This window comes from Oryzias melastigma, linkage group LG14, assembly GCF_002922805.2.
Source record: "Oryzias melastigma strain HK-1 linkage group LG14, ASM292280v2, whole genome shotgun sequence".
Classification (NCBI taxonomy): Eukaryota; Metazoa; Chordata; class Actinopteri; order Beloniformes; family Adrianichthyidae; genus Oryzias; species Oryzias melastigma.
Genome location: NC_050525.1, coordinates 17,624,514 through 17,648,935, shown reverse-complemented (window position 1 = coordinate 17,648,935; position 24,422 = coordinate 17,624,514). Strand labels below are relative to the sequence as shown.

Genomic DNA, 24,422 nt, shown 5'->3' with positions numbered 1-24,422 from the left:
TTGTGTTGATTCATGACCCCTACTAATGGCTGTCCAAACTCTGTACAACCAGAGCAGGAGCTTGCTTCGTATTACCAGCAGTGAGTGAAACTTGTTTCTGGTGTTTGTTAGACTCTGACAAGGATGTCTTTTAGCATCGGTTCTATACATATTTCAATACGAAAGAATTTTAAAATTTCCAGGACTCAGTTGAGTGTGAAATAACTGGAATGAGAATTTGAATTTCTAATCTATGGTCTTTTGTCTTGTCATGGGTAGGTTTTCTACTCAAAGACTTGTTTGCTGCTTCAGGTGGAAGAGTTGAAATATATTGAGATCTTGTTCACGAGCGAAAGAAGGTTGGAGCCAATACTGACAGTACTGGTCTGTTGTAACAACCAAGCTGTCCAAGCTTTTGATCAACTGGTCAGTCAATGTTGAAACCCTCGGCTATAACCATGAGTTTAGAGACATGGCTAAAAGCTATCCATCAATCAATCAAAAGCAAAAGATCCTGGATACAAGTGGCTGGAACTAGTTTTCATCTGCATGGTGTGCTGAGCGTTTCCTTAAAGAATGGGTGAGGAGCTCAGATGTCTGGGAGGAGCTTGTAGTGAAGACACTGCTCTCCCACAATGAGAAAAGCCAGTTGAGCTGGCACTGGCACCTCATCTGTATCCTCCTGGAAGCCTGCCTGACGGGGATATTCTAGGCATGTCCCACCAGAAGGAGGTCTTAGGGAAGCCCCACAATGCACTGGAAGCACTATTGGGGTTCTGCAGAAGTTACAGGACCCCCGAGGTGTTCTCCCAGCAGAGGAGGAGGAAGTGGATGTGGGATGAGAGGTCTGGGCATCTAGAATATAAACAACTGCAGCCTAAAAATTCAACTCCTACATGTTAATCAATGGTTCATATAGACCAAGAAAGTATGAATTTCAGGGGTTTAGAGACAATATGCAGTTTGCCTTAATAGAATATAATAAGCCTTGTTTCCACTGAGCGGTACGGTCCAGTTTAAAATGGTCCAGGCTTTTCAGGTGAGTTCCACTCAAAGTTGGGCCATCATGGCCCATGTGAGATGTAGGCCGATTGCAAAAGCGTAGCTACCAACAATAGAGGTCATCCAACAATTCACTCTTTTTCCCCACTTGGCTTTTGGTACTTCATATATATAAACCATTTACTGCTGTTTGAGAGAAGATTGCGGGCAGAGAAATACAGACGCTTTCTTCTGTCAGTCAACGGGTTTCAACAGTAGCTCCGCCCTAACTGGTCCGTTCCATTTTTCCATGGATCTACAACCAGTGGGGGGCAGAAAAATGGTCAAACTTAATGGGTCCATTTTATAATGAAAACACTTAAAATACCAGAATTGGACCAAACCGCTCAGTGGAAACAAGGCTTATGTAAATCTCATTACAGATCTATCTATATTTTAGTACTTCTCTTTTGCTTGAAGGCAGTGAAACGCTAATGATTTCTGTCGAACAAAAATCAAACTCAGCTCTCATTTCAGCAAAATTGTTTAAATTTAGATATTCAAGTCAAATTACTAACTAAATGATTTGTCACTAATATGTAAAAGCACATACAAATCTTAAGGCACTTGATGCACCCTTTAATAATGCTTTTGGTTCGAACAAAAGCGGTTAGTCTTCTTTAATTATCTTGATGAACCTGACATGACTGGCTGACAAATGGAATAAAAATCAAGAAATTGGTGTCACATTTATCTTAATTGTTTTTAACACTCCTCAAAATGCTTTTAGCCTTTAAGATTCACAACATCTCACTTATCCATCTGCTGGGGTCATTTACAGTTTGTGTTAAAAGCATTTTTGCTCCTGTTTTTAATGAATGAATATTAACTATTGTAACTAGTTCACTTTTTTAAATGAAAGGAGCTTTCAGAAGATGAAATGTATTTCCAACTAATAATTTTATTGGTCTTGAAGAGATATAGCCCATGAATAATATAAAATGTAGTATAAACTCTTAACTACAACAAACCATTTGCAAGAATTATGCTCTGGTTAAAATCTGATGCAACATGAGTCTGTGCACGACTAAAACATCTGACATTTTGGAGTTTGATTTGAAGCTGAGGTTGAGCAAAAAATGCAAATAATTTTTCCTTTTTGAATTATCTGTTACATTAGATGCACAAATAACAGGCACAAAATGTACATTTGCGATTTTAATAAAACTTGTCTTTTTTGACATTTATAAGGGGACAAAAAATGTATAATCATAAATAAAATGACATTTCAAAAATTATGTCAGAAAAAATAAAGAAATAATAAACTTAAAAGAAAAGCAAAACTTTACATGTCTTTACATGTGCATAAAACAACAAAAGAACAATACAATCGAAATAGAACTCAAAATGTAAAAACGTCACACATTAGAGGCATTCCCACTGAGTTTCACTCAAAGCCTGCTTAAGAAAATGAACAGCCACATATTAGCCTTTGTTTGGCTGCCAATAATTCCCATGAGTCACTGACTGCTCCTCCGCTGCATCAGTCAGATATGATGCTATCTCGCGGCGAGAAAATGCCAGAAACTCGCCAAAGATGTGTAATTACACGGCAGCCGTTTGGATGACTGGGACAAAGCGCTCAGCAAGCCAATCTGCGAATGTTGCTGAGGAGTCTCCTGCTGTATTCTCTGTGGTCGACCGGAAGGACTTCCATTACCGTCACCTTCACTCGACTTTCATCCTGAGAAAGCAAAAGAAAAGTCTTGAATCAAACATCACGTCAAAAGCACCCAAACACCCAAAGTCCGACCTTTGACATTGGTAGCTGGATCTACAGGAAAACCCCCAAGTGTGGTTCGGCTTCAGCTGCCAGCTGGCATTTCTTTATGGAGGTCAGCGCTCTCATAATTGTTTAACACGTGGCATGAACTAATGGGTGAGAATGAAAGCCAGGACAATCTTTGTTTTGCTTTTTACACAGTTAACACCTCTAAGCCCAGAGGATTTCACTGTGCAGTTGATTTCAGGTGTTTTGACCGGAATAAAAGCCAAAACAAGCCTAAGCAATTGGTTATATTACTAATGCTGTTTTTAAGTCTTCTTATACAAAACTAGATAACAAATGTTGCAGGTTATTAAAAATATTCACTGGAAAAATGTCCTTTAAACAAGATAAACAAATCTAGAATACAGGATGTTGTTTTTCCTTGTAAGTGAAATAATTTACCAATGGAACCAGTAGAATTTATGTTGAATAATCTTAATAAACTGGGATTTCCTGTCCTTTAATTAGTGATAAACATAATAAGGAATTAGAAATTTCATGTGCTAAAATAAGCAAGATTTGCTGAAAAAGCATAAGCCAATTCTTCTCCCTCAAAAATATCCTATTTTAAGCACTTCAACAGTCCAACTATCCTTATTAATAAGATGCTTTCAAGATCAGATTATTTGAACAAGTTACTAGACAAATAGATATTGCTTTTTTTTGCAGACTTATAGTATAGTTGCTTTTTTAAAATTAAGAATAAAAAAACAGAGAAATTAGAAACATCTTCATTGTAAATAATTGCAGAAAACATTTTGTCAATCACTTTAAAAGACTATGGCTATGTCTGAATTCCCTCAATCCTACCCAAACACGTATATTATCAGTGATTATACAGTCTATGCTCCTAACTCACTACTTTAAGACTATATAGTACACGACTGCAGTGCTCTGGACAAATAGTGGCAAATATCTCAATAACCTTTTGCCAAAGGAAAAACCTAATAAATATGAGCATTCAACAAAGACTATTAATAACTCCACTGTGTTCTGATGAAGAAAACTTGGATCATTTATAAAATGTAACCACAGTATTTAAAAAAAAAAAAAAAAAGTATTTAAATGCAATGCATTTTGGTCTATGTTCGCCAAACTGGTAAGCATTGCTGTACAATGGTTTTTCAAAAAGACTTCTGGGAAATTTCCCAAAAAGTTCACAATAATTTCAGAAAAAAGATTTAATACAAGAAAGAAAAAGCAATAGTCTGATAAATAATACATGTGTAATTGGAAATGCTTAAACACATGGTGGTTCAGTCCCCAATGACAAAGCGTCTGTTTTGAGCCCTCTGAGAGGGTAATGACAGTATAATTTAGACCTTTAGTTAGTGTGCATCCGACTGAAACACCTGAGGACAGAAAATCAAAAAGGGTATTTTTCTCTCCATCAATTGAACCCCTAAAAGCTCATCTGCCCTCCCCCTTTTGACCAAATCTATGATTTAGATTCCATCGTCTGCATTTAAGGTGAAACCATGACAATGATTATTTTACTCATTTGTTCATCGCCTATAAACAAAGTAAAAAGAGACAAACTCAAAAACATAACAACATCTTCCTATTAACAGAACTTAATTTTGTTTTTATAAAAGGCTGAAAGAATAATAAAAACAAGAACATTGACTGTATAAAGAGAACTGGGAAGAGTAAGTATGACATCACCCAAGGAGAAAAGTTTACTTCCGCTTCAACGAAATGAATTCAATTCAGTAAGCAGTGATTGGTCTGAGTCAACGTTTCTATGGCAACCATTCTTGCCAATCAGAAGTGATCTTGTAGAAAGGCCACACCCCTTCCATTTGAAGCTGTACTCTGGAGAATAAGTCAAATGTTTCGAATGTACAATGTGAGACAACATTCTGTTATTGAGGCACCTGATTGGCCAGTTTATTCTAACTTGCACTAAAAGCAAGATCATGAAAGAATCAGCAAGAACATGTTAAAAACACGTAGCATAGCAAGAGGGATTCCGGGTTGGAACCAGCAATTTTTCCTTTTTTGAAATTGAAGTAAAGCCCTTAAAAATGACAAAAAAAAATCTAAACTTCAAATCTTTTTTCTAACTTGATTTAATTTAGTTTTTTCCAACAACTTACAACTAAACACCACTAACTACATAATGATTAAAACATGTTTTCTTTCATTTTTTTTTAATCGAGGCACAGCTTCAACACGTCTGTGATAACACTGGTACGATTCAATTAATGACAGTTCTTAAATCAATTAGTGGCTCAGCAACAAGCCGGAAGAATTCGGCGTCTGCCTAAATGTCATCGTTGATTTCACACTTCTATTAGTGATTTTAATTTGCATCCACCTGAAAACTGCAGGAGGAATTAAGCAACAAAGCGGGAGCTGTCAACTTCCACTTCACAAAATGTGACAACTTATTTTAAAGTAATAGTTTTCCGACAGGCTGCTGTTAAAAAGAGGTCGCGTTGATTTAATGTGCTTTGACTATTATTGCTCTCACACCTCAAGAAAAAAAAAAAAAAAAGCACTTCTCAGCTCTCAAAGCACATTTCACCTGCTTAAGTGTGTTTTCCTCCCTGAAGAAACAAGCCTTGGATGATGCTATAATGACAAAACCAGAACAAAAACTGGCTCAACAAAACACACAACTGCTCAGTCCACAGACTGGATGCATGACCTCAAAGAGAATTAATGGCAGGCTACTCTGTGCTAAATATTTGATAACAGACTGAGGATGCACGCAGAGAAACACCGATAATGAAGCTGCACAAAACACCATCATATTGTGCTGTGCAGAGATTTTTGAAGCAAAACCCCAAAACAAATAGTGATTTATAAGTCCCATTATAATCAAATTTTGATTTATTTAAATGGGTTTAATCTTAGCCTCATTTCTACTGAGAGGCCTGGTATGGTAGGGTATTTTGGGTGTTTCTATTGTAAAAAGGACCCATTAAATAGGACTAATCTATACCTCTTGAGGACCCCCATTGGTTGTAGGTAGGGCCTAAGACTGCCAATTTTAGCCTCCCCTCAAAAAAACTTGTTTTCTAGGACATTATTTCTACCAGGCATTAGGAGCTCATCTGAACATTGCATCTCGGTTGTGGACGGGACCATAGGCGCGGAAGTAAGCCTTCGCTTATTTCCCATGATCCCTTTGTTTACACTCTGACCTGCTAGCTTAGAGCCCCAAGCTAATATTAGTGGTGCAACAAAAACAAAAATATCAGATGAGGAGAACAAAGACATCATCCATCATTTTCTAAATCCGTTTTGTCCCTTTTGGGTACACAGGGCTGCTGGAGCCTATTCTAGCCACTTGTGGGTGAAGGCAGGATGCACCCTGGACAGGTCGCTAGACTTTGGGGAGACTTTGGCCCGCCCATAGCAATTGCCGCGTCACAACTGAGATCTTTTTCTAACTGGATTTTTTTCAACTGCTCCCGATTCACCACAATTTGAGTAAAGAAATACTCAGAAACGCAATTTTAAGCCTAAATTCTTATATATATACTTCATGAAAAATAAAATGCTACAAGAACATATTAAAAACAACAAAAAGTGGTCTTTAAAAGCTGATTATTAATACTTCACAGCACATCAAATATACAGTTTTATATGATTATAGGAGAAAATTTAGTCTACAGTCGCGTGTTTGTGTTCACTATTAAACCTCAGTTACACACTGAAGATGAAAGTAACTGAAAGACTTCATTGTACTAAAGTACAAAGCCATTATGCAAATGACATTTGAGTTTCTGAAATCATTCCCTCACATTGCGAGACAGACGGACGTGATGTTGGCGGAGTGTGCTTCGACTCTGCCTGCTGGATGATCTAAAGTGACAGAGTTAAGTGTGCAGTTGGCTCTCAATGACCTGCCTGTGAAAATGCAGCATGAAAAGCAGGTCTCCTCTGACAGTAATGCATTCAACGAGATAAAATCTATGTATTCCCTTAAGACAGACAGATGTAGTTTCACGTTGGTGCATGCACGTGTCTGAGGCCCTCCGGCAGAGAACAGGTGCACACACACTTCTGTTCGGATCAGATGAAGTAAAAACAGTATTATTGAAAATAAATGATTTGAATCAGCTGTAAACAGCGGATGTGTTGACAGGTTTCTTATGCGGCAAAGTTTTGAGTTTTATGATGAAATCTAGATGCTACTTTTGTGGGGTTTCACTTTAACGACACTTGACAAAGCATTTCATTTCAACTCAATATTCACATTTTTATTTGTAGTTGTTTTGACCGTAGGTTTCAACTTTCATTTTCATTTGGCTAAATACATTTAGGTTTTATAGTTTCAAAAAAGGTAAACTGATATGTATCAGTTCTGTTTTATGGTAAAACTCTAAAGATCCACACATTCGCCCTCGAGCTACAGACATATCATGAATGTGACGCTCGTTTAAGAACGCACATTCTTGGATGGGTACTTTGCCCAGGGTGTTCAAACTGGACAAGCAGGGAGGGGCTTCTTCTTCTTGTTCGGTTAAATACTATTTGTGTTTGACTCAGTCAAAAATACAGAAACTTTGGATTAACACATTTGAATTCCTATATTTGGATTTATTCACACTGAGAACAAATTTGTACAAAAATGTTTCATACTTTTCTATGAAGGTAGACTAGATGGTAAAACAACTATAAGTTTATTGTGTTTTTAGCCAAAACCACCATTAACTATCAATTAACTGCCCTACAATAAGAATAAAAAATTATAAATAAAATATGACAAATCATGCTGAGTCTTTACAAATATTAATGGCGACATTTTGCTTCCTGCAATGGTTTCAGACCATTTTCCTCACTGTGGAAAAGCTTGAAAACTCGGCACAATGTTGCTTGAAGGTTTTCTTTTAAGGTCACGAAGCAGCTCACACCACATCTCAATCACTTCCCGGGCTCTTGAGTATGCGCCCCCAGTAGCAAATTAGCCACTGAATAATTAAACTAATTAGGCTTAGACAGACAATAGCTAAATGCTAATTAGAACCTAATTAAGAGAAATGGAATCACAGTTGTATTTGTTTTCTAAAAGCATCGGCGGAAGAGCGACTCTCTTGTCACAGACATAAATGGGGATGATTTTGATTCATGTTGCGTGACTCACGGTTTGTTGTGATTATGCTGCATTTATGTGTCCTGGTTGGTGGCCTTTTATGCTTTGAACTGCAGTTTGCTGATAGATAATAGGTGACAAGTTGCCTTTTATAAATCTATGCGTGACATGCAGCGTAATCATCACACAAGCGCCAAACTGTTTCAGACATTATCAGGTAATGTAATCCCCCGACAAAAACACGACATGATAAATAAGACATTCAAGGATATAAGAAACATTTCACGTCTCCATTTCTTTGCTCATTTGTGTTTTTTGTTTTATTGCGAAATTAGATCTGAATGAGAATATTTACCCGCTCTGAAAATAGTGAGAATTGTCTGCAGTCTTGGCCATTATAAAAATCTATTTTTCCTATGTCATTGTTTGAGTATGAGAAAAATAAAATGCCTGCTGGGAAATTTCTCAGAAATAGAGGCAAGACAGGGGATCTGCCAGCAGGCCAATGATCTATTATGTGTCATTAAATTCCCCCAATTTAATACTTGCAATTCTTGTACTGGGTTGCATCAAAAGCCATTGTGCTGCTGATTGCAGCTACTTACGTGGTACGTCTCCAGCTTGACTCGGTTTTTAAAGATGTGAGTTCTGAAGTTGGCGTTCTGGAAGACTTGCTCAAATGCAGCCTCGTCCTTTGAAACAGACCCACACAAAATAAAGAACAAGGTCAGTAGGAGGCACTTTACCAGAAATAATTCATGACTGCCAAGACTTCCTGGAAAAATTAAGAGTCTGCTGCAGCGTTTGCGTGTGAGCCTCACGGTTTCTCTGAGCTGTCCCAGCGCTTGCGCACTGTGACCTAACAGGACTTCAGCTGTCTCCTGGAAGCATGTCACCCATTGGTTATCCCCGAAGTCTGCCAAGTTGGCCTAAGAGAGTCAGACATTCAGAGAAGATTCAAGGGCAGGGGATTAATTTCCAGTCTGACTGTGTTTATGCGATCAGTAGGGACTGCAGCTTTGCCGGACAGGAATGTATGCACTTACAGAAAGCAAGAATCTGTATTTGAAGTTGGAAAACTCTCGGTTGCACTTCTCGCAGCGGTACAGGCCGTTATGTTGGTCGATGACCTTTTTGTTGCAGTCTGCAGATGGGCAGGCCTGGTACAGACAATTCTCCTTACGCATGAACACAACTGTGGCCAAACAGCTGAAATACTCTGCCTGTGGAAGAACAAAAATGTGTTAGAAAGCTAATGAAAAAGAGGGAGCACCAGCTACAAAATAAAGCAACCTTTTAATTAGCTTTTATTACACACTAACCCACCCTAATCACAATATTAAAATAAAGAAATTTAGCTGCACATGTTCCCCACAGATAAGTACCTTTATAAACACAATAGTAACACTTCTCATGTCAAAGCATGAATTCCTCTGATTGATCATCAAAATAAACAATAACAATGAAATAACACATAATTTTACATTAACTTTAATCTTCATGGCTCTAATATTGCTCCTTTAAAAGCAAGAATGTCTCTTAAAAAACAAATACTTCACCTGTCTGGTTTAAGAAACATTTGTGCATACAGATGTGCACATTTACAGTAATGACGCTGCATTATTATCAGTAGTGGTGCCACAAATGATTATTTTAATAGGCGACTAATCACTGATTATTTTTTGTGATTAGTCGACTAACCGGGTCATGCACAAACTGGATCTAAAGCACACATCATAACCATCATTAGCTTTAAAACTGAAAAAATCCTAAATTAGCCAAAATAGCTAGCATGCAGAATAAATATTAGCTAAACTCCAAAACAGCCTAAAAAAATGAAAAAAAAAATCCTAAATTGGGCAAAATAGCTAGCATGTAGCTGAAATGTTAGCTTAACTTTAAAATAGCCTAAAAACAAAAAAGCCTAAATTAGCCAAAATAGCTAGCATGCAGCTGAAATATTAGCTAAACTCCAAAATAGCCTAAAAAAAACAAAAAACAAAACCTAAATTAGCCAAAATAGCTAGCATGCAGAATAAATATTAGCTAAACTCCAAATTAGCCTAAAAATAGAACAAATCCAAAATTAACCAAAATAGCTAGCATGTAGCTGAAATATAAGCTACACTCCAAATTAGCCTAAAAAACCTTAATAAATGTCAAAATGTCTAAAAAGCTAGCAGAATAAATAACTTTTAACTTTACTACACTGACTCCATATAATATAAAGTAACGACTAATCGACTAATAAATTAGTCGTCTATTTTAATAGTCGATTAGTTGTCGATTCGCTGACTAATCGTTGCAGCCCTAATTATTAGTTTTTAACCATTTTTAGCTTTTCCAAAGACTATACTCCTGTAGGATTCTTCTTTTTCAGGTTCTAACCATGAGTTTTTATTCAAGAATTGTATTCAATACTCTAAATCAGTGATGTTGAAGGTTATAAAAGATAAACTAAGATTTAAAAATAAATATATATAAATATCATCAAAAGATGATATGTTTTTGGTTATCTCGTAGGTCTGGTTGCTTGTTCAGGGGAATCCTGTGGTGTCGTCCTCTACAATCATAGTGTGGACAGATCACCCATATATCATTTTCTCACATCAGCATCAAACCAGGTTTCTATTTCTATTTTGAGTTATATGTCCTTTTACTTTTCATGTTTGAGGGGTTGAAGGCATGTTTTATTATTTTCTTTTTTATTGTTTTAAGTCTGTAAAGCCCTCTGTGTTACTGAAGTACTAACAGTTCTATATAAATACAGTTTTTTTTTCAGGATGTTGAGTAAAAATGTATCAGATAAAGTAAGTTCTTGGGTACAGTTTTCATGTTCACACAAGCAGAAAATTGATCGAAACGGTCTCATTTATTTTATTCCCAAAATATATCCTGATATGACTAAATAGTCACAATTTTGGAACTTCTTTTTTTAAATATCTGAATCATTTCTGAACTGCTGGCAATAAATCAACAATCTACAATAGTATAGTATATTTAGAAAACACATATCTATTTTTTTTTTTTTTTAGGTTTATAGGCTCTACAGCTCTCACAACGGGGAAGCAGCTTTTCAGCTGTCGACTTTGGCAGTGTGGGTTCTACCACCAAAGGTGTTAAAATATGTTTACAAGACATCAGCATCCCGGCACTTTAATGAGATTCCATTCATTCAAATTCATAACACAAAAGTTTAGCTCACTGCATGTGTGCTGTGCAAGTTTTGCTCTTTCACGTAACCTTGTACAGTAGTCAGTGTTGAGTCTATTAGCACATTCAGTGTGCTGCAGCTTTATCTCCCATTGCATCTATTATGTAAAGGATGCTCAGGCTCCCTCTGTGCACTTTGTAAACTATTCCAAGATTGTTTGGAAGTCAAATAAAGATGTGCAAACAGGAAGTGTCTGGCGGTTGGACTGACTTGAAGGCAACAGTTTGACAGAAGGTGCCAGGTTTGATGAGCTTATTTTTATTTCCACAGTGCAGATTTTACGTAACACAAGAGGCAGTTCTGAGATAAAATACTGAATAATTCTCACTTATAAACCTAAAAGGTTTGTGATATGACGGTAAATCACTTTTGTTTATAAAACTTTTGTAACTACTTCCTCCGATCCTCTTTTGATCTATTGTAAAAGTGTTCCAAGTGATCTTTTAATTATGATTAATTCATTAAAAGTGCTGTTTTTAGCCAAAAAAAAACTTTCTTTTTTTTTGGGACATAATTTCTACAGAGCAGCAGGAGCTCATTAAAAATTCACTGAATTGTGGGTGGGATAATTGGCACAGTGTAAACTCACCCCCACTTCCCATCACCCATCTGTTTACGCGCTAGCTTACAGCCTCTCACACCCCAAGTCATCTATAGGTGGATGTATCAGAATGGAGCAGAGCAGGATGCTTGTGACCTGCGGATTGTAGCACGTATGTCGCTCTATGCTGCAAGCTTTTTCAAGTGATATTTTTTTGTCTGGTCCTAATTCACAAAGATTTGAATAAAGAAATACTCAGAAATGCAATTTTAAGATTTAATTTCTTAATATATGACCTCCATCTTCAGAAAAATGCCTCAAGAACATGTTAAAAACATTTAAAACACAATTTTCAATGGCGTGGATCTTTGAGGCTTAATAAATTATATCACTGGTCTGGTCTGGCTGCTTGTTTACATTTTTAATGAAGATTTTTTTCCTTTGACGTCAAAGCGGATGCTAACAACCGGAAGTTAGCTTCAGCTACATTCAACTTTTAAGATGTGATGGATAAAGCAAAAAGAGCGGCTTCTGATACATGAGAACTGCCTCAATAGTTCAGTTTGTCGAAGAAAACACCTGGTTTGGTCTGTAAATTGCAGCTTTATTGTTTTTTGAAGTCGAAGGCTCTTATTCAGTTTCCTCACTGGCTCTTTTCTCTCCCAAGAAACATTCCAGAAACTTTTTATTGTTTGTTTTTTGTTAGCTTTTTCGCTTTGTTTGGGCTACTAGCTTAGCAATCCAGCTAGCCGTGCAGCAAGCCGCTTTAAGTCAAGACAGATGTGGTGTACAGAATCCGGCAGTTTTCCAAAATAAAACTTCCCTCAGGATCAGAAAATAAACGAAAAAAACGAAATAGCGTATGTATTTCTTTTTTTCCTTTTTTTTATTTTTATTTTTTTATAAATAAATGTTTTGTCTTTTATTCAAACGTTTTGGGGGACTGGTTAAATCATTTTGTAATAGGACAGCAGATTTTATGAATGTCCATGAAGCGTTATCATAGTCTATTAGGTCTATCAAAGGTCAAAATCCTACTGAATGGCTGAGGATGGATTTTCTGTCGATAAACTTGCTACACTCTAAAGGTGACAGAAGAAATAAAGCCTTATTTTGGGTTTCCCTCCATCTCTTAAGGGAGATGATACCCACTGCATGCATACAACCTACACATGTACCATCAGACAAAGAGCCCTGTGACACTTTTTTTCCTTCTCTAACACACTACGACTGACTCACATCCTCATAATCTGTTCTCCCAACTACTGAGTACTCATGCCACACAGCAAGGACCCTTCGCAAACACTTAGCGAGAAGCTTTTTTTTTTTTTTTTTTTTAATTAGGAGAATTTCCCCCGTTAGCAATGCTCCCCTGTTTCTGTCCTCGTGCCTGCCTCATCACATTTCGCGGACCCGAGCAGATTGTTGTGCTCAAAGGCTGAAAGAGGTGGGGAGGAAGTGGTGGTAGGAGGGTGGATGATGATGGAGAAGAGTAGATTTTGTTTAAGGTTCCTGGTGACAGCAGTTTATGTAAATCTGGGGTCGGAGAGTTCTGGACCGGGGCGATTCCCTCACAATTAAGAATACTTTATTTTCACATCATCTCTTCCCCTCTGCTGTGTTTGGTTTCTCTCCGTCTGTATTCCAGTATGTACACGGGAGCCCGGGGGCTACCCTCAAACCGAACAACACAGAAGAGCGCATGCTAAAAGCTGCATGACTAAAATGCAAGAAACATGCAAGAAAGTATGCAAAAAGACTCTCACACACACAGCATTCCAAAAGCAGTTTTCATTCTTATCACACCAAATCCTCGTGTCACCTTCTGGCACCTAAATGCAATTAAATTTAGTATGTGGAAGGGCAACCAAGTGAAAATCCACTTCAAACAATTGACGTTGCCGCACATGCAAACTTAAATGCTGTCCAACGACTCGACACACACGCACGTGCGACGTTAATTAGAAATACCATGCGCATCTATATCCCCCTTAGCCTCTTTCCCTCCAAACAGGGAGCCAATAAAGGCAAACAGGTCAATGTCAAATTAAATCCTTTAAAACTCGAAGCTAAAGATTTAGATCCCCATTTTTCTACCCTGAGCTGTGGCCTCACAGCCAATGACAGAAACCCCCTTGAACTATTCAATTATACAAACAGTCGGGGGGGTTCACTAATCTCACATTCAACCTGTGCAACCCTCATTTGAGAAAAAAAAGAAAAGTGAGAATTGCTCGCATAAAAATGTCATCAACGTAAAATCAATCTCTGAATTTACTGACATCTCTTTTTAAAGTATTGCTGTTTGGTTTTTTTCCTCCTTCTGTGTTTCTTGCAGCTTTGATCCCTGCGTGCTTTCACGCGACGATGCCAGCGACTTCAAGTTGAAGCAGCGCCGCCATGCTTTTGTTCTGAAGCGTCACCACCCCCACCTTCTCTTTATGAGTTCTGGCCTGCAGGCTTCCTCCACAGCATAATTAGAAATTTTCATTAGAAATGACACTGATCTTGAAGCTATCCGTAAGCTGCTTCCAGAAGATGCAAAAACATGTGAGAAACTCATCTGAAAAGGACCAAATTAATTAGATGGAAAGTTTAAGGACTGGCAAATACCACTTAGGTGCACTAATTCGGGCTCAAGCGCGATAATGCCGAGCAGTGACACTAAAACGAGATTTTACTCTTTGATCTTTTAATAGCATTCTGCAAAAGATCTCAAATAAGTGTTGATATTTTCCTCCAATAGCTAAAAGAAAGGCACAACATTGGAGTTTTTTATGAAATAAAGTTTGTATTTGTTTTTAGGGCTTTCAACATTAACGCTTGCAATTAATAAAAAAAAAATTAATGCTAATTAATATTTTTTTAAGTAACATTTATTATTAACGCTAATTAATTACTCTCCGCAAAGTAACCGTCTTCCGCCGGTTCAGGTTTCCACAGGGTGCATTAATTTCTGATAATGCTCACTTTGTCGTGATTTATTGTGCTTATAACATGGTCACTATGAGCTGAAAAAAACATGTAGCTGAAAAAAAATTGCTAAACTTCCATATAGCCTGAAAAACTAAAACAAGTCTAAATTAGCCAAAACGGCTAGCGTGTAAATATTAACCAAACTCAAAAACAGCCTAAAAAACATTTTAAAAGCCTAAGTTAGCCAAAACAGCTAGCATGTAGCTGAAATACCAGCCAAACTAAAAGCCTAAAAAGAGCTTAAATTAGCCAAAACAGTTAGCATGTAGCTGAAATATCAGCCAAACTAAAAGCCTAAAAAGAGCTTAAATTAGCCAAAACAGTTAGCATGTAGCTGAAATATCAGCCAAACTAAAAGCCTAATAAAAAGCTTAAATTAGCCAAAACAGCTAGCATGTAGCTGAAATATTAGCTAAACCCAAAATAGCCCAAAAAATCTCATTAGATGCTAAAATAGTCCAAAAAATCTGTAAGAATGGCAATTTTTAAAACTTTAAAACTAACTATTTAAAGCAATTATGAATAATAAAAACAAGCAGGAATATTATTTCACAATAAATCTATTTAAACCTTAAATAACTTTCAATATTTTACTCTCCATAAAAATATATTTTGTCAAAATTATACAAGTTAGAAATGAATGCAAGATAACATCAGTCCATTAATAATTAACAAAATAAAATGATCTGGAGGGCCGGATATAATTACCAGGAGGGCCGGATCCGGCCCCCGGGCCTTGACTTTCATACATGGGTTAAATAAAGTATCAGTTCAGAGAGAAAGTTTACCTCTTACTGCTTGTTTTTGTCCAGATCTTGACACAAAAGTTTGTTTAGAAGAAGCCTACACATTCAAAACTTTGTGAACGGAACTTTTTTAAGCGCGCATCCACACCCAGCATCCAATCAGAATTGAGTATTAGCCCAGATCATCATTTAAGGTTTGTTTTTGTTGAATTTTTGACAGATTTTGATGGCAAGTTTTGATTCTCTGCAACAAATACCTCATGATGCTGGTTGTCTTTCTCATCTTCAGTGTTAGAAACTACATCTGTGATTCTCTACTTTCCCAACACCTGCTGATCGTCCCCCATGGAGAGGTAAATGAGTTGAATTCAGGAGATGTTAAACACATCAGGAGCTCGAGAAAACACAAAACTTCCTTTCATACAAAAGGCGGAACAAGCAATCGCTGTGCTTTTGATGCTGAAGGTTGGATCTCTCTGTCACTTCGGTCTCAGGTGCTTTAAGGTAAAACCGCAGACCCAAACTATCCTTGCTCATCTTACAGCAACGTAATGATTCCCTGCTATTAAACCTCGTTGCACTAAAGCTTCAATGAAGTTGCATCATCCATGCAGAGGCTCTTTTATGCCTCTTCAAAAAGGAGGTAAGTGACCTCGCGAGAGAGATTTTCTTTCTCACATCATTACGCTTCAGAGATAGATTTTCAGAGAAACCGACCAAGAATCAGAGTAAAATCTGATGAGGTTTAATTCTCAACAGATTAAATGTTGATCTCTCAATGAGTGGATTAACCTAACTTAACCTTTGAGTTTGTAATTCTGCTCTTATTTCAGGAAAACTACTTTTTTTTGTTTTACTTCTTAGGAAACAGTTGGGAGTTAGGGTTGGAAATGCAAATTTCTGACATGCTCTTTAGTTTAAAACAGGTTTCTTACAGGTGAGAGTCAGTGGAAAATAGAAAGGGTTGCTTTTAGAGTTTGGCATAACTGCCAAAATGCTGAATTGATTCTATTTTATTTCACAAGTTCTTCGTTTGAATCAATATAACAATATAGTTAATATAGTTTTTGTTTTTTCCAAGTTCCCATTCAAACCAATTTATTTATTCATCATTAAAAGAAACAAGTCATCACAAAACTTGTGATAAACAGAACAAAGGTGGAACTTAGATTATTAAAAATAGGAGCTTTTGCAATGAAAACTAAGAAAAAGTATAGTAAAAAGTACATTTTTTAACAAAATGGATTTAATGGGTCAGATGAATCAATGCTACATTTTTAAAACCTATTCCAATAATTTATTTTATTTAGACCCAATTAGTTCTTTTTTTTCTTACTTAGTCCCGAAATGCTTTTTTAATGTATTTACTTCACTTATGAATGTAAAAAGCGAAGTTTTTGGGAACTAGAACAGCTTCAACAAAAACAAATTGAGCTTGAAAAACTATTCAAAGAGAGAGATACACTTTAAAGACCCACACCAATGGAAACCATCTTTTATTGTGTTTTTAACATGTTCTTGTAGCAGTTTTCTCAAAGAAGAGAATACCTATAAAATTTACGATTAAACTGCTTTTTTGAGTATTTCTTAATTTGACAGGGAGGGGCGGGTTTCAACAGTCCCGCCCACAAAACAGAATTGTATTTCTACTGAGCTACTGATGCTGTGCATAAATAAAAAAAAAAAAAAATCGACAAAGGCTTTTTGATTTTGGCTAAAAACTTTATAGTCATAGTTATAAGATCACTGGGAACAATTTTACGACGGAAAAAAAAAATGGTAGGAGTGGTAGTTTAACTGGACAAATGATCTTTGATTTTACCCATAGAATTCTGAATGGTGAAGAACCTGAAGCAGTGTGGATATATTAACAAATATGTGAATCGTGCAACTTGGAAAAGTTAGCTTAAATGAGTGCACCCATTGGTCCAACCCCCTACCAATTAATAATAAAAAAAAAACAGACCCCCCTAATAATGCTCAACTATAAGCTCTAATACAATCAAAACAGCTAATAAAAAATGAAAATAGGACTATAAAGATGTCATTTCATACTTAATGTTAGATTTTTTTCCTTCAAATTTGGAATGTGGAGACTTGATCAAACAACATTATGGCTGTTAAAACACTGATAGACTAAATTAGAGTGTTTCTGTCATAATTGCTAAGATAAAATCGTTTTAATGGTGGAGCAAAAGATTTTGATTTTATATTCACTTTTGTCACTTTTTTATAGACTAGAAGATTTCTTTTTATGGTTTAGCTGTGAGAAACCATAGAGATACATTGTTTAGAGATGTTTTTTTTGTCTTTCTTAAATTCTTCCATTGATAGTTGGTAGTAATCACAAGTTGATAGAGAAACAAGGATCAAGTCATTCTTAAAAATGGCGTTCTTTCACGCACCTTCTCGCCATGCCCCATGTTTTCATTCTTAATTTCGCTCAGCGTTTTCCAGTTCATCCTTGATCCACTGTTGGATGACCTCGTCTCTGTGAGGGACTGGCTATTGACAGCATAGCCTTCCCGGTCATACCTGTGGCGGACATAATCAGACATGACAGTGAAGCATGCAAACACACTCCCACACAAACACAGTTAACTTTTACACTTGTTTTCATTTTACAGACGGGAACGTTTCAATTCTGCTCTGAGCTGGAGGTAGAATAATACACATCCCATTGAAAAGACAGACACATTTTTGAGTGAGAGTTTAAGGGATTATTTTCTTCGGAAGAAAGAACGCACTAAGCCTCTGCGGTGATAGTTATCATCAACAGAGCGCATCTCAGGCACGGCTGAAAACCCGTAGCAATCAGATCCTTATCCTTGAACATATTTGATTTCATGTGGATCTATATCATCGACGACTGCATTCTATCATCAATCAGTCCTCATATTTACATAGATCCCAGCCTTTCTGTGCAAAGCTCGTTTTTCCCATTTAACTGCCTCTGTTTACTTATCTACCTTATTATTATTCTCTGAAAACCTAAGTTCATCAGTAAATCTCTTGCTCTGCGTTCTGTCTGAGATATCAGATCAAAGCATCTTCCAGATTCACGTGTCTAGTTCAAATAACTCAATATTTAATATCATCGTGTTGCCACAAGAACAAGTGAAACAGCAATTATTTGTGTGTAAAGATAAGACATAAATACAAAAAAAATAATTATTTAGAAAAAAAAACTTGCATCAGCCTGTAAACAAACACATCAAACAAGCAGAAAATAAAGGGATTAGAAGAATTAAAGCAGTGATGAAAAGAAGGAGACTGACTTTTATTTTTGCTTATTGATCTTCTTTTACGTCAGGGTGAGATGTTATCTTGTGGTAATTAGGACCAAGATTAAATCGGAAATTGTCAATTTTCACAATAAAACACAAAAAATGATCAAATATTGTATTCGTCGAGCATGAATGAAAAAATTATAAAGCAGGCATTACCAGCTGAGGGAGAAAATCTGATGCTGCCTACAGGAAACAACAAGCAGGCTTCTTTTTTTACTGAGGTCTGCTGAGGATGTGAATGTGTTAAATCTTCCTTTTGAGAAATCCTCTAGTGTGGAAGTAAAAAAAGCGCAGGGCATTTATATTTTACCAGTGACCAGCCTTGGGAGCAGCCTTTATGAATAAATTAGTAATAATTCAAAATCCTTACTCAGGAACTTCTAATAAAAGTCCAATTTGATAGGACTCGACATGAATTTGAGCATGCACAGCAGTGCTTCAGAACTGGAAGAAAAACGAAAAAAAAAAAAAAAAAAAATCCCTGTTTTGCCTCTTTTACTCCCTCTATCCAACCCTGTCTGGAGTCCTGCTGAGAATCATGTAGCACATGCCATCCGTCTCCTGAAACATGACAATCAGGGCTGTGCACTGAGGTGTGCTTGTTAGTGTGCGTCAGTAAGTTGAAATGTTTTCCACGCATGACGAAAAACCAGCTTATTAAAAACTGTTCGGACACAGTTTGTATTGTGATGCAATCGCGGGGAAGAGCCGGTGAGAGCGAAAATTCGCCTTCAACTGACTGGAAAAGTGATTATTGATGTGTGTGATTGCTGGTGTGCGGCCTCATGTTAGAGTGACTCACCAAGCTCTCAGCCTAAAGGCGTCTGGTATGTCTGGGTTGACCATAATCGTTGAACTGAACAGAGCAGAGAGAGATCTGCCTCCAAAATCAGACAAGCGAGCTCCTTTGATGGCAACAACAGGCTGCCCAGAGCCGTCAAACTTCTCCGCCTGGAGAAAAAAAAACAACAAACAAACAAAAGTCAAAGATGCTAATTTAGGAGATGGAATATGTGGCAACGAAAGCAGTCATGGTAAAGTCTCTAACATGTTTAGTCTGTCTGCAGCTCGCAGACATCTGAAACTAATGAGTGCAATAGTTTGCTTTTATAATTAGACAACGTACAAGTTAATTTGAAAGTCATTTTCAGACTGCGGCAAAGAAGCAGGATTAGTTCTTGCAGATCGAATGAGCTTAGAGAAGAACAATTGGGACTTATTTAGCCCTCTGTCTCCAATCTGAGTTTCTAGTTTTCTGAAGGTCAACAGAGTGATACCAACTAGTCTAATTCAAACTCACTCAAACCATTCTGCATGCAAATGAATTGATATGACATCAATTGTGTAAGTGAATGTGAGATTCTCCTCCTCACCTCTTCCCCCCACAGCGTGGCGATCACCTCCTTGCCGGATGTGTCGACCAGGTGGACGGCCCTCTTGGAGACTTCTCTGTTGGTCTTGGTGGTGATGCGGGAGACGTCTTCCGCACGTTTGCAAATCCCAATTACATCTACAAGCAGACAAAGAGTCGTTCCACTTCTCCTTCCACAGAAAGCAGGTAAACAAAAGCGTCAACAGCGTGCCACTTTAAAGGGCATACTGCAGAGAGGGAGAGATTTTTCGACATTCTTTGCATACCGTGAGCGTAAATATCCCCTTAGGTAATCATATATGTAATTAGAAGTGTAATCACATCAAAAGGGGGAAATATTAAACACATCGGAGAGCTGTCGCCTATCTGGAGTGGCATAAGTGTCACAGCAGACCAGGTAAGTTCCTGCCCTTATTCCAAATCCCAACAAACCCTCTTATTCCTAATTTATGTTTCCTGTCATGTTCAAGGTCTTAAAACTTCCTTCAGGATTGCTTTACTGAAGAGTAGCTGCTGTCTCACTGTACGACCTAAAGGTCTGAGCTGCAATGCATTTCATTAAGAGTCTATGTGGAATAGAAAGAGCTAATTAAAGAACAATCACTGCATTAGCGGCTTAAATGTACCTTTTTCTCCTTAATAGAATACATTCACTATTTTTGAAGCAATAAACAAGAAAGTAGGTAAAAATTAACTTTATTTTGTGTGACTAAAACATATCTTTACACATACTCATCCCAGATAATCTACAAGAAGTTGGTTCATATTAAAGTCCAACAGATTTATGATTCATCTAAGTGTTTTATAGTTGTTTCACAAAATGTGTAAACAAAATTAAGTGAAAAGAAAAGCTTCGATCCATCATCTAAACCTGGTTCTTCCTGTTTAAGGTGACGGGGAGTTCTCCATGGCTCTGTTTGGTGCAGTGTGATTCATGTGTTGCTCCTGGAGAGATTTCAGACTCCAGGTGGCTCATCTGTGCTTCTGTTCTTGGCTGTGGACCTCGCCTCTGGCTCCCCCCCCCACTTCCCCCCAGATGCCCACCAGTTAAATCTGGATGAAGCCCATTTTGTACAATATTCAAACATGTAGTTGTAGAGTTAGATACGCTAATTCTCTCATTTTCTTTAAAACTCCTGGTACATCCCCTGTCCGCCCTGATAGAGGATCCCTCCTTCATGTAGACATCTTCTTTTTTTCCCCCTGGAATCTTTTTATTATTTTTTTTAAGTTTTTCTGTACCAAGAAGGAGCGTCTAAGGGCAGGGATACCCAGTAAATATAATGAAAATGGACTGAGCAAGATTTTAAGAACAACTTCCCCTCCCACTGTTTTCCCACAGTAGTTGTAGTATTTGGCAAAATACTATGGCACACTAATTCAATCACACTGTTCCATCATAATGATTAACACAAACCAAAGTGGGAAAAAAATGACTGAGCAGAATCACTGGGAACTTTAACACCTGGAACATCAGAGAATCCGCTGACTGATGAATGGCGAGCGTTGTCGTTCCTTGTTTACAGAGCTGGATTTACCTCCAACACCACACTGCCGAATTGAGCAGTGGAGGTTGCAAATAATAACTCTGTTCTGGCATGATGAAATTCAGAGGGGGTTACAGAGGGGGGGGGCGAACAGGCTGCGTGAACGGCGCTTCTGTCTGTGCTCTCTCAGCTCCTCTTAATTCCATTATGATTGAGACGATGTCATCCACCCATGAACTCCATTATCACCACAGGAACAGGCTGACGGTTCTCATTACCATGTTATAATCCCCCATTTAACAAAGGGGTAGAGAGACCGTCGAGGGGGGGAGTGAACGTTAACACACAGGACATGTAACTTTGCTCCTCGGTGACCAACACAGACACACTCTGCATGCTGTAATGCAAAACCGTACAGAGTGTCAATGACTTCACTGGCTGTGACTGTAACGACAGGGTGCATGGTGGTGTAGTGGCTGGCACTCACCTCAAAGCAAGAATGGGTTCAAATCCCGGTTGGGACCTTTCTGTGTGGAGTTTGCATGTTAACTGGTTACTCTAAATTGTCCCTAGGTGTGATTGAGTGAAGCCTTGTTTTCACTGAGCGGTCCGGTCTGGTCCGGTAAGGAGTGGTACGACGTTTCCACTCGGTGACGCCTCCCTCCCACTGAGGGGTTTGTTTTCTCGGGGGATGCGTGATGTAGACCGCTAGCGTGTCACTGCATCCAGCAGCTCGCCTTTTTTTTGCTTTACTTCTGCTATATTGTGTATAACAGGAATTTAATCTTGTTTGAAGGAAGATTGTGGGCGTCTCAGATGAATAGTGCCATTGAAAAAGCTAGCTTAAATAAGCGTTATATTGGCGCTTTGTAATGTAGTCATCAGTTTCTGCCAATCAAAGGGTGGCTACAGCGGCTCCGCCTCAACCGTTCCGTTCCTGTTCTCAATGGACCTACAACCAATGCCCCCCCCCACCCCCCGCCAAGAGGTAGGGTTCAGTACAGTTTAATGGGTCCATTTCACAATGGAAAATACCGGACCGCTTAGTGTAAACAAGGATTAAGTGATTGTGTGACTGTGTCTGTATCCTCCGTTTCCCCAACAGTGGTTAGGATAGGCTCCAGCAACCCCGCAACCCCAAAGGGGATTTAGAAAATGGATGGATGTGTAAAAATAAAGACAAACACAAGCAGGAGGTGTTGCATAAAAATGGGGCAGTGAACAAAAGTCAAACATCAATGTTTTGATTGACAAAAAAATATCCTAAGGTTATTCTTTACACTTATTTACATCGACAGAAAAGCGCCTGAACAAAAATACGAAGCCACACACTTTAACTCCATTCTACATGGGATCCATTTTAATGCACCTGTCACAGAGATACGCCTTTCCTGTTAAGACACAGCAGGCAGGCACTGTGCCTAACCTTCAGAAACAGGAGGAAAGAATATTATCCTTTCTTTTATCTCTTTCCTTTAGTGTACGCCTGAATTAACCTTCATCCTGACACTGTCACAGCAGATTCTTCCAAGATTTTGGCTCACACGTCACCGCTGTGTACCTGTCAGCTTTTTTTTCTTCTGCTCCTTATGACTGCTAAGCAATGTGTCCCCATTTGTTCCTAAATCAACCATCAGATTTTTATTTTTGTGAATATATTTAGGAGGTTTTTTTAGGGATAAAAGCATGGGCCTCTTCTGAAGGAAGTAAAACTTCAAAATAAAATCATAGCAAAAGTCCTAGCATTACGACAAAGATGAGCATAAGTGATTTTAGGAAAAATTAGCATAAATAGGTGTTTAATTTGTGTTTGATAGACTTAAAATCACAAAATTTCCCCCAAAACATAATATTTTGATATGAGCAGCTTAATAACAATAGGAAAGACTTAAAAAAATAAATAAATAAAAATGCGCTTCCTGATTCCTTTCCCCTCCAGTCAAAACTCGACTACAAAGAGACACAAAAACTCTGTTTACAAAGAAAAAAAAACTGTTTTTAGCTTTATAATAAAAGAAAAAAATAAGGGTGGTTTCCTGAAAGCTTTTTCTGACAGCTCCCTCACAGGGAGATGTTGATTTGCGCTGCTTCTCCATTTCAGCGAGCTCACACACCACATCATTGGAGTTTTCCTCCGACTTTCTGAGAAAGTGCAACTTCTACTTTATTTTCCATCCTTCACACGTTCTTTTCACTGGTTGCTAACAAAATTCAAAGTCTTTTTTACTGTCTGAACACTCACCCCAGATTGCTGATTGTTTGACACATTTCAGGCTGATGGCATCTGGCTTGTTAACAATGTCTTTGACTGCAAAAACTTGATTCTCAGATACACTTTTCTTGTGAACATTTTTTGCCTTTTCCAGTTTTTTCTTGCAATCAAGCATACTGTGCTCAAAATGAATTTAGTTTATTGTGGGTGCACGCAGAGTGAGGCTGATAAGCCCCGAATCTTACCAATTATGGAGTCTTTGTCGCGGTTTTCCAGCTCTTCTATTGGCACAAAGTTGCAGTTCATGGCGGGAATGCTATGGGTGTCGTCACATGGCACGATCGACGAATGAGTGTGGAGGGTCATCTCGTAGTCGTTCTTCAGTGTGTTAAACTGTTTGTTTGCCGCCTTCAGTGTAGCCTTTGAGATGTAGTAGACCTACAGAGATGTGTGTACAAAAACCCCACAGCATCAGGAAATAAACCAAGTCATTTCGAACACAATAAAAACAGTGATAGTTGGAGTTGGTTCCCATTTCACTCATCCATTAAAAGCTATTTTTATTACAGCACAGCTTGTCCAAATGTCTGAACGAGAACGGTCCAACTCGGATTAAGTGTCTTATCAGCTTCATCACTCCTGTAATTCACCAGAAAATAAACAGAGTTTTCAGAGCAAGCCTGTTTAACAGCATCATTTACACTCAGTCCGGAAGGTACACTCCTTCATTTACTCTCCCAAGGCTCCAA

The 24,422-nt window shown here is 37.8% G+C and overlaps 1 protein-coding gene across 1 annotated transcript in view; it reads right to left on the bottom strand.

The window, feature by feature from the left end:
- Positions 1-1,901: 1,901 nt before the first annotated feature.
- Positions 1,902-24,422, bottom strand: part of LOC112141629 (replication protein A 70 kDa DNA-binding subunit) — a 39,170-nt gene continuing 16,649 nt past the window's right edge. Inside the window, exons 10-17 of the mRNA XM_024264764.2 lie at positions 23,919-24,111; positions 19,976-20,112; positions 19,405-19,553; positions 17,718-17,847; positions 8,882-9,058; positions 8,657-8,764; positions 8,441-8,527; positions 1,902-2,704 (exon numbers count right to left, since the gene is read on the bottom strand). Of these exons, the coding sequence (XP_024120532.1) occupies positions 2,603-2,704; positions 8,441-8,527; positions 8,657-8,764; positions 8,882-9,058; positions 17,718-17,847; positions 19,405-19,553; positions 19,976-20,112; positions 23,919-24,111 (1,083 nt within the window). The 3' untranslated portion in view covers positions 1,902-2,602. The remainder of the gene's footprint in view (positions 2,705-8,440; positions 8,528-8,656; positions 8,765-8,881; positions 9,059-17,717; positions 17,848-19,404; positions 19,554-19,975; positions 20,113-23,918; positions 24,112-24,422) is intronic.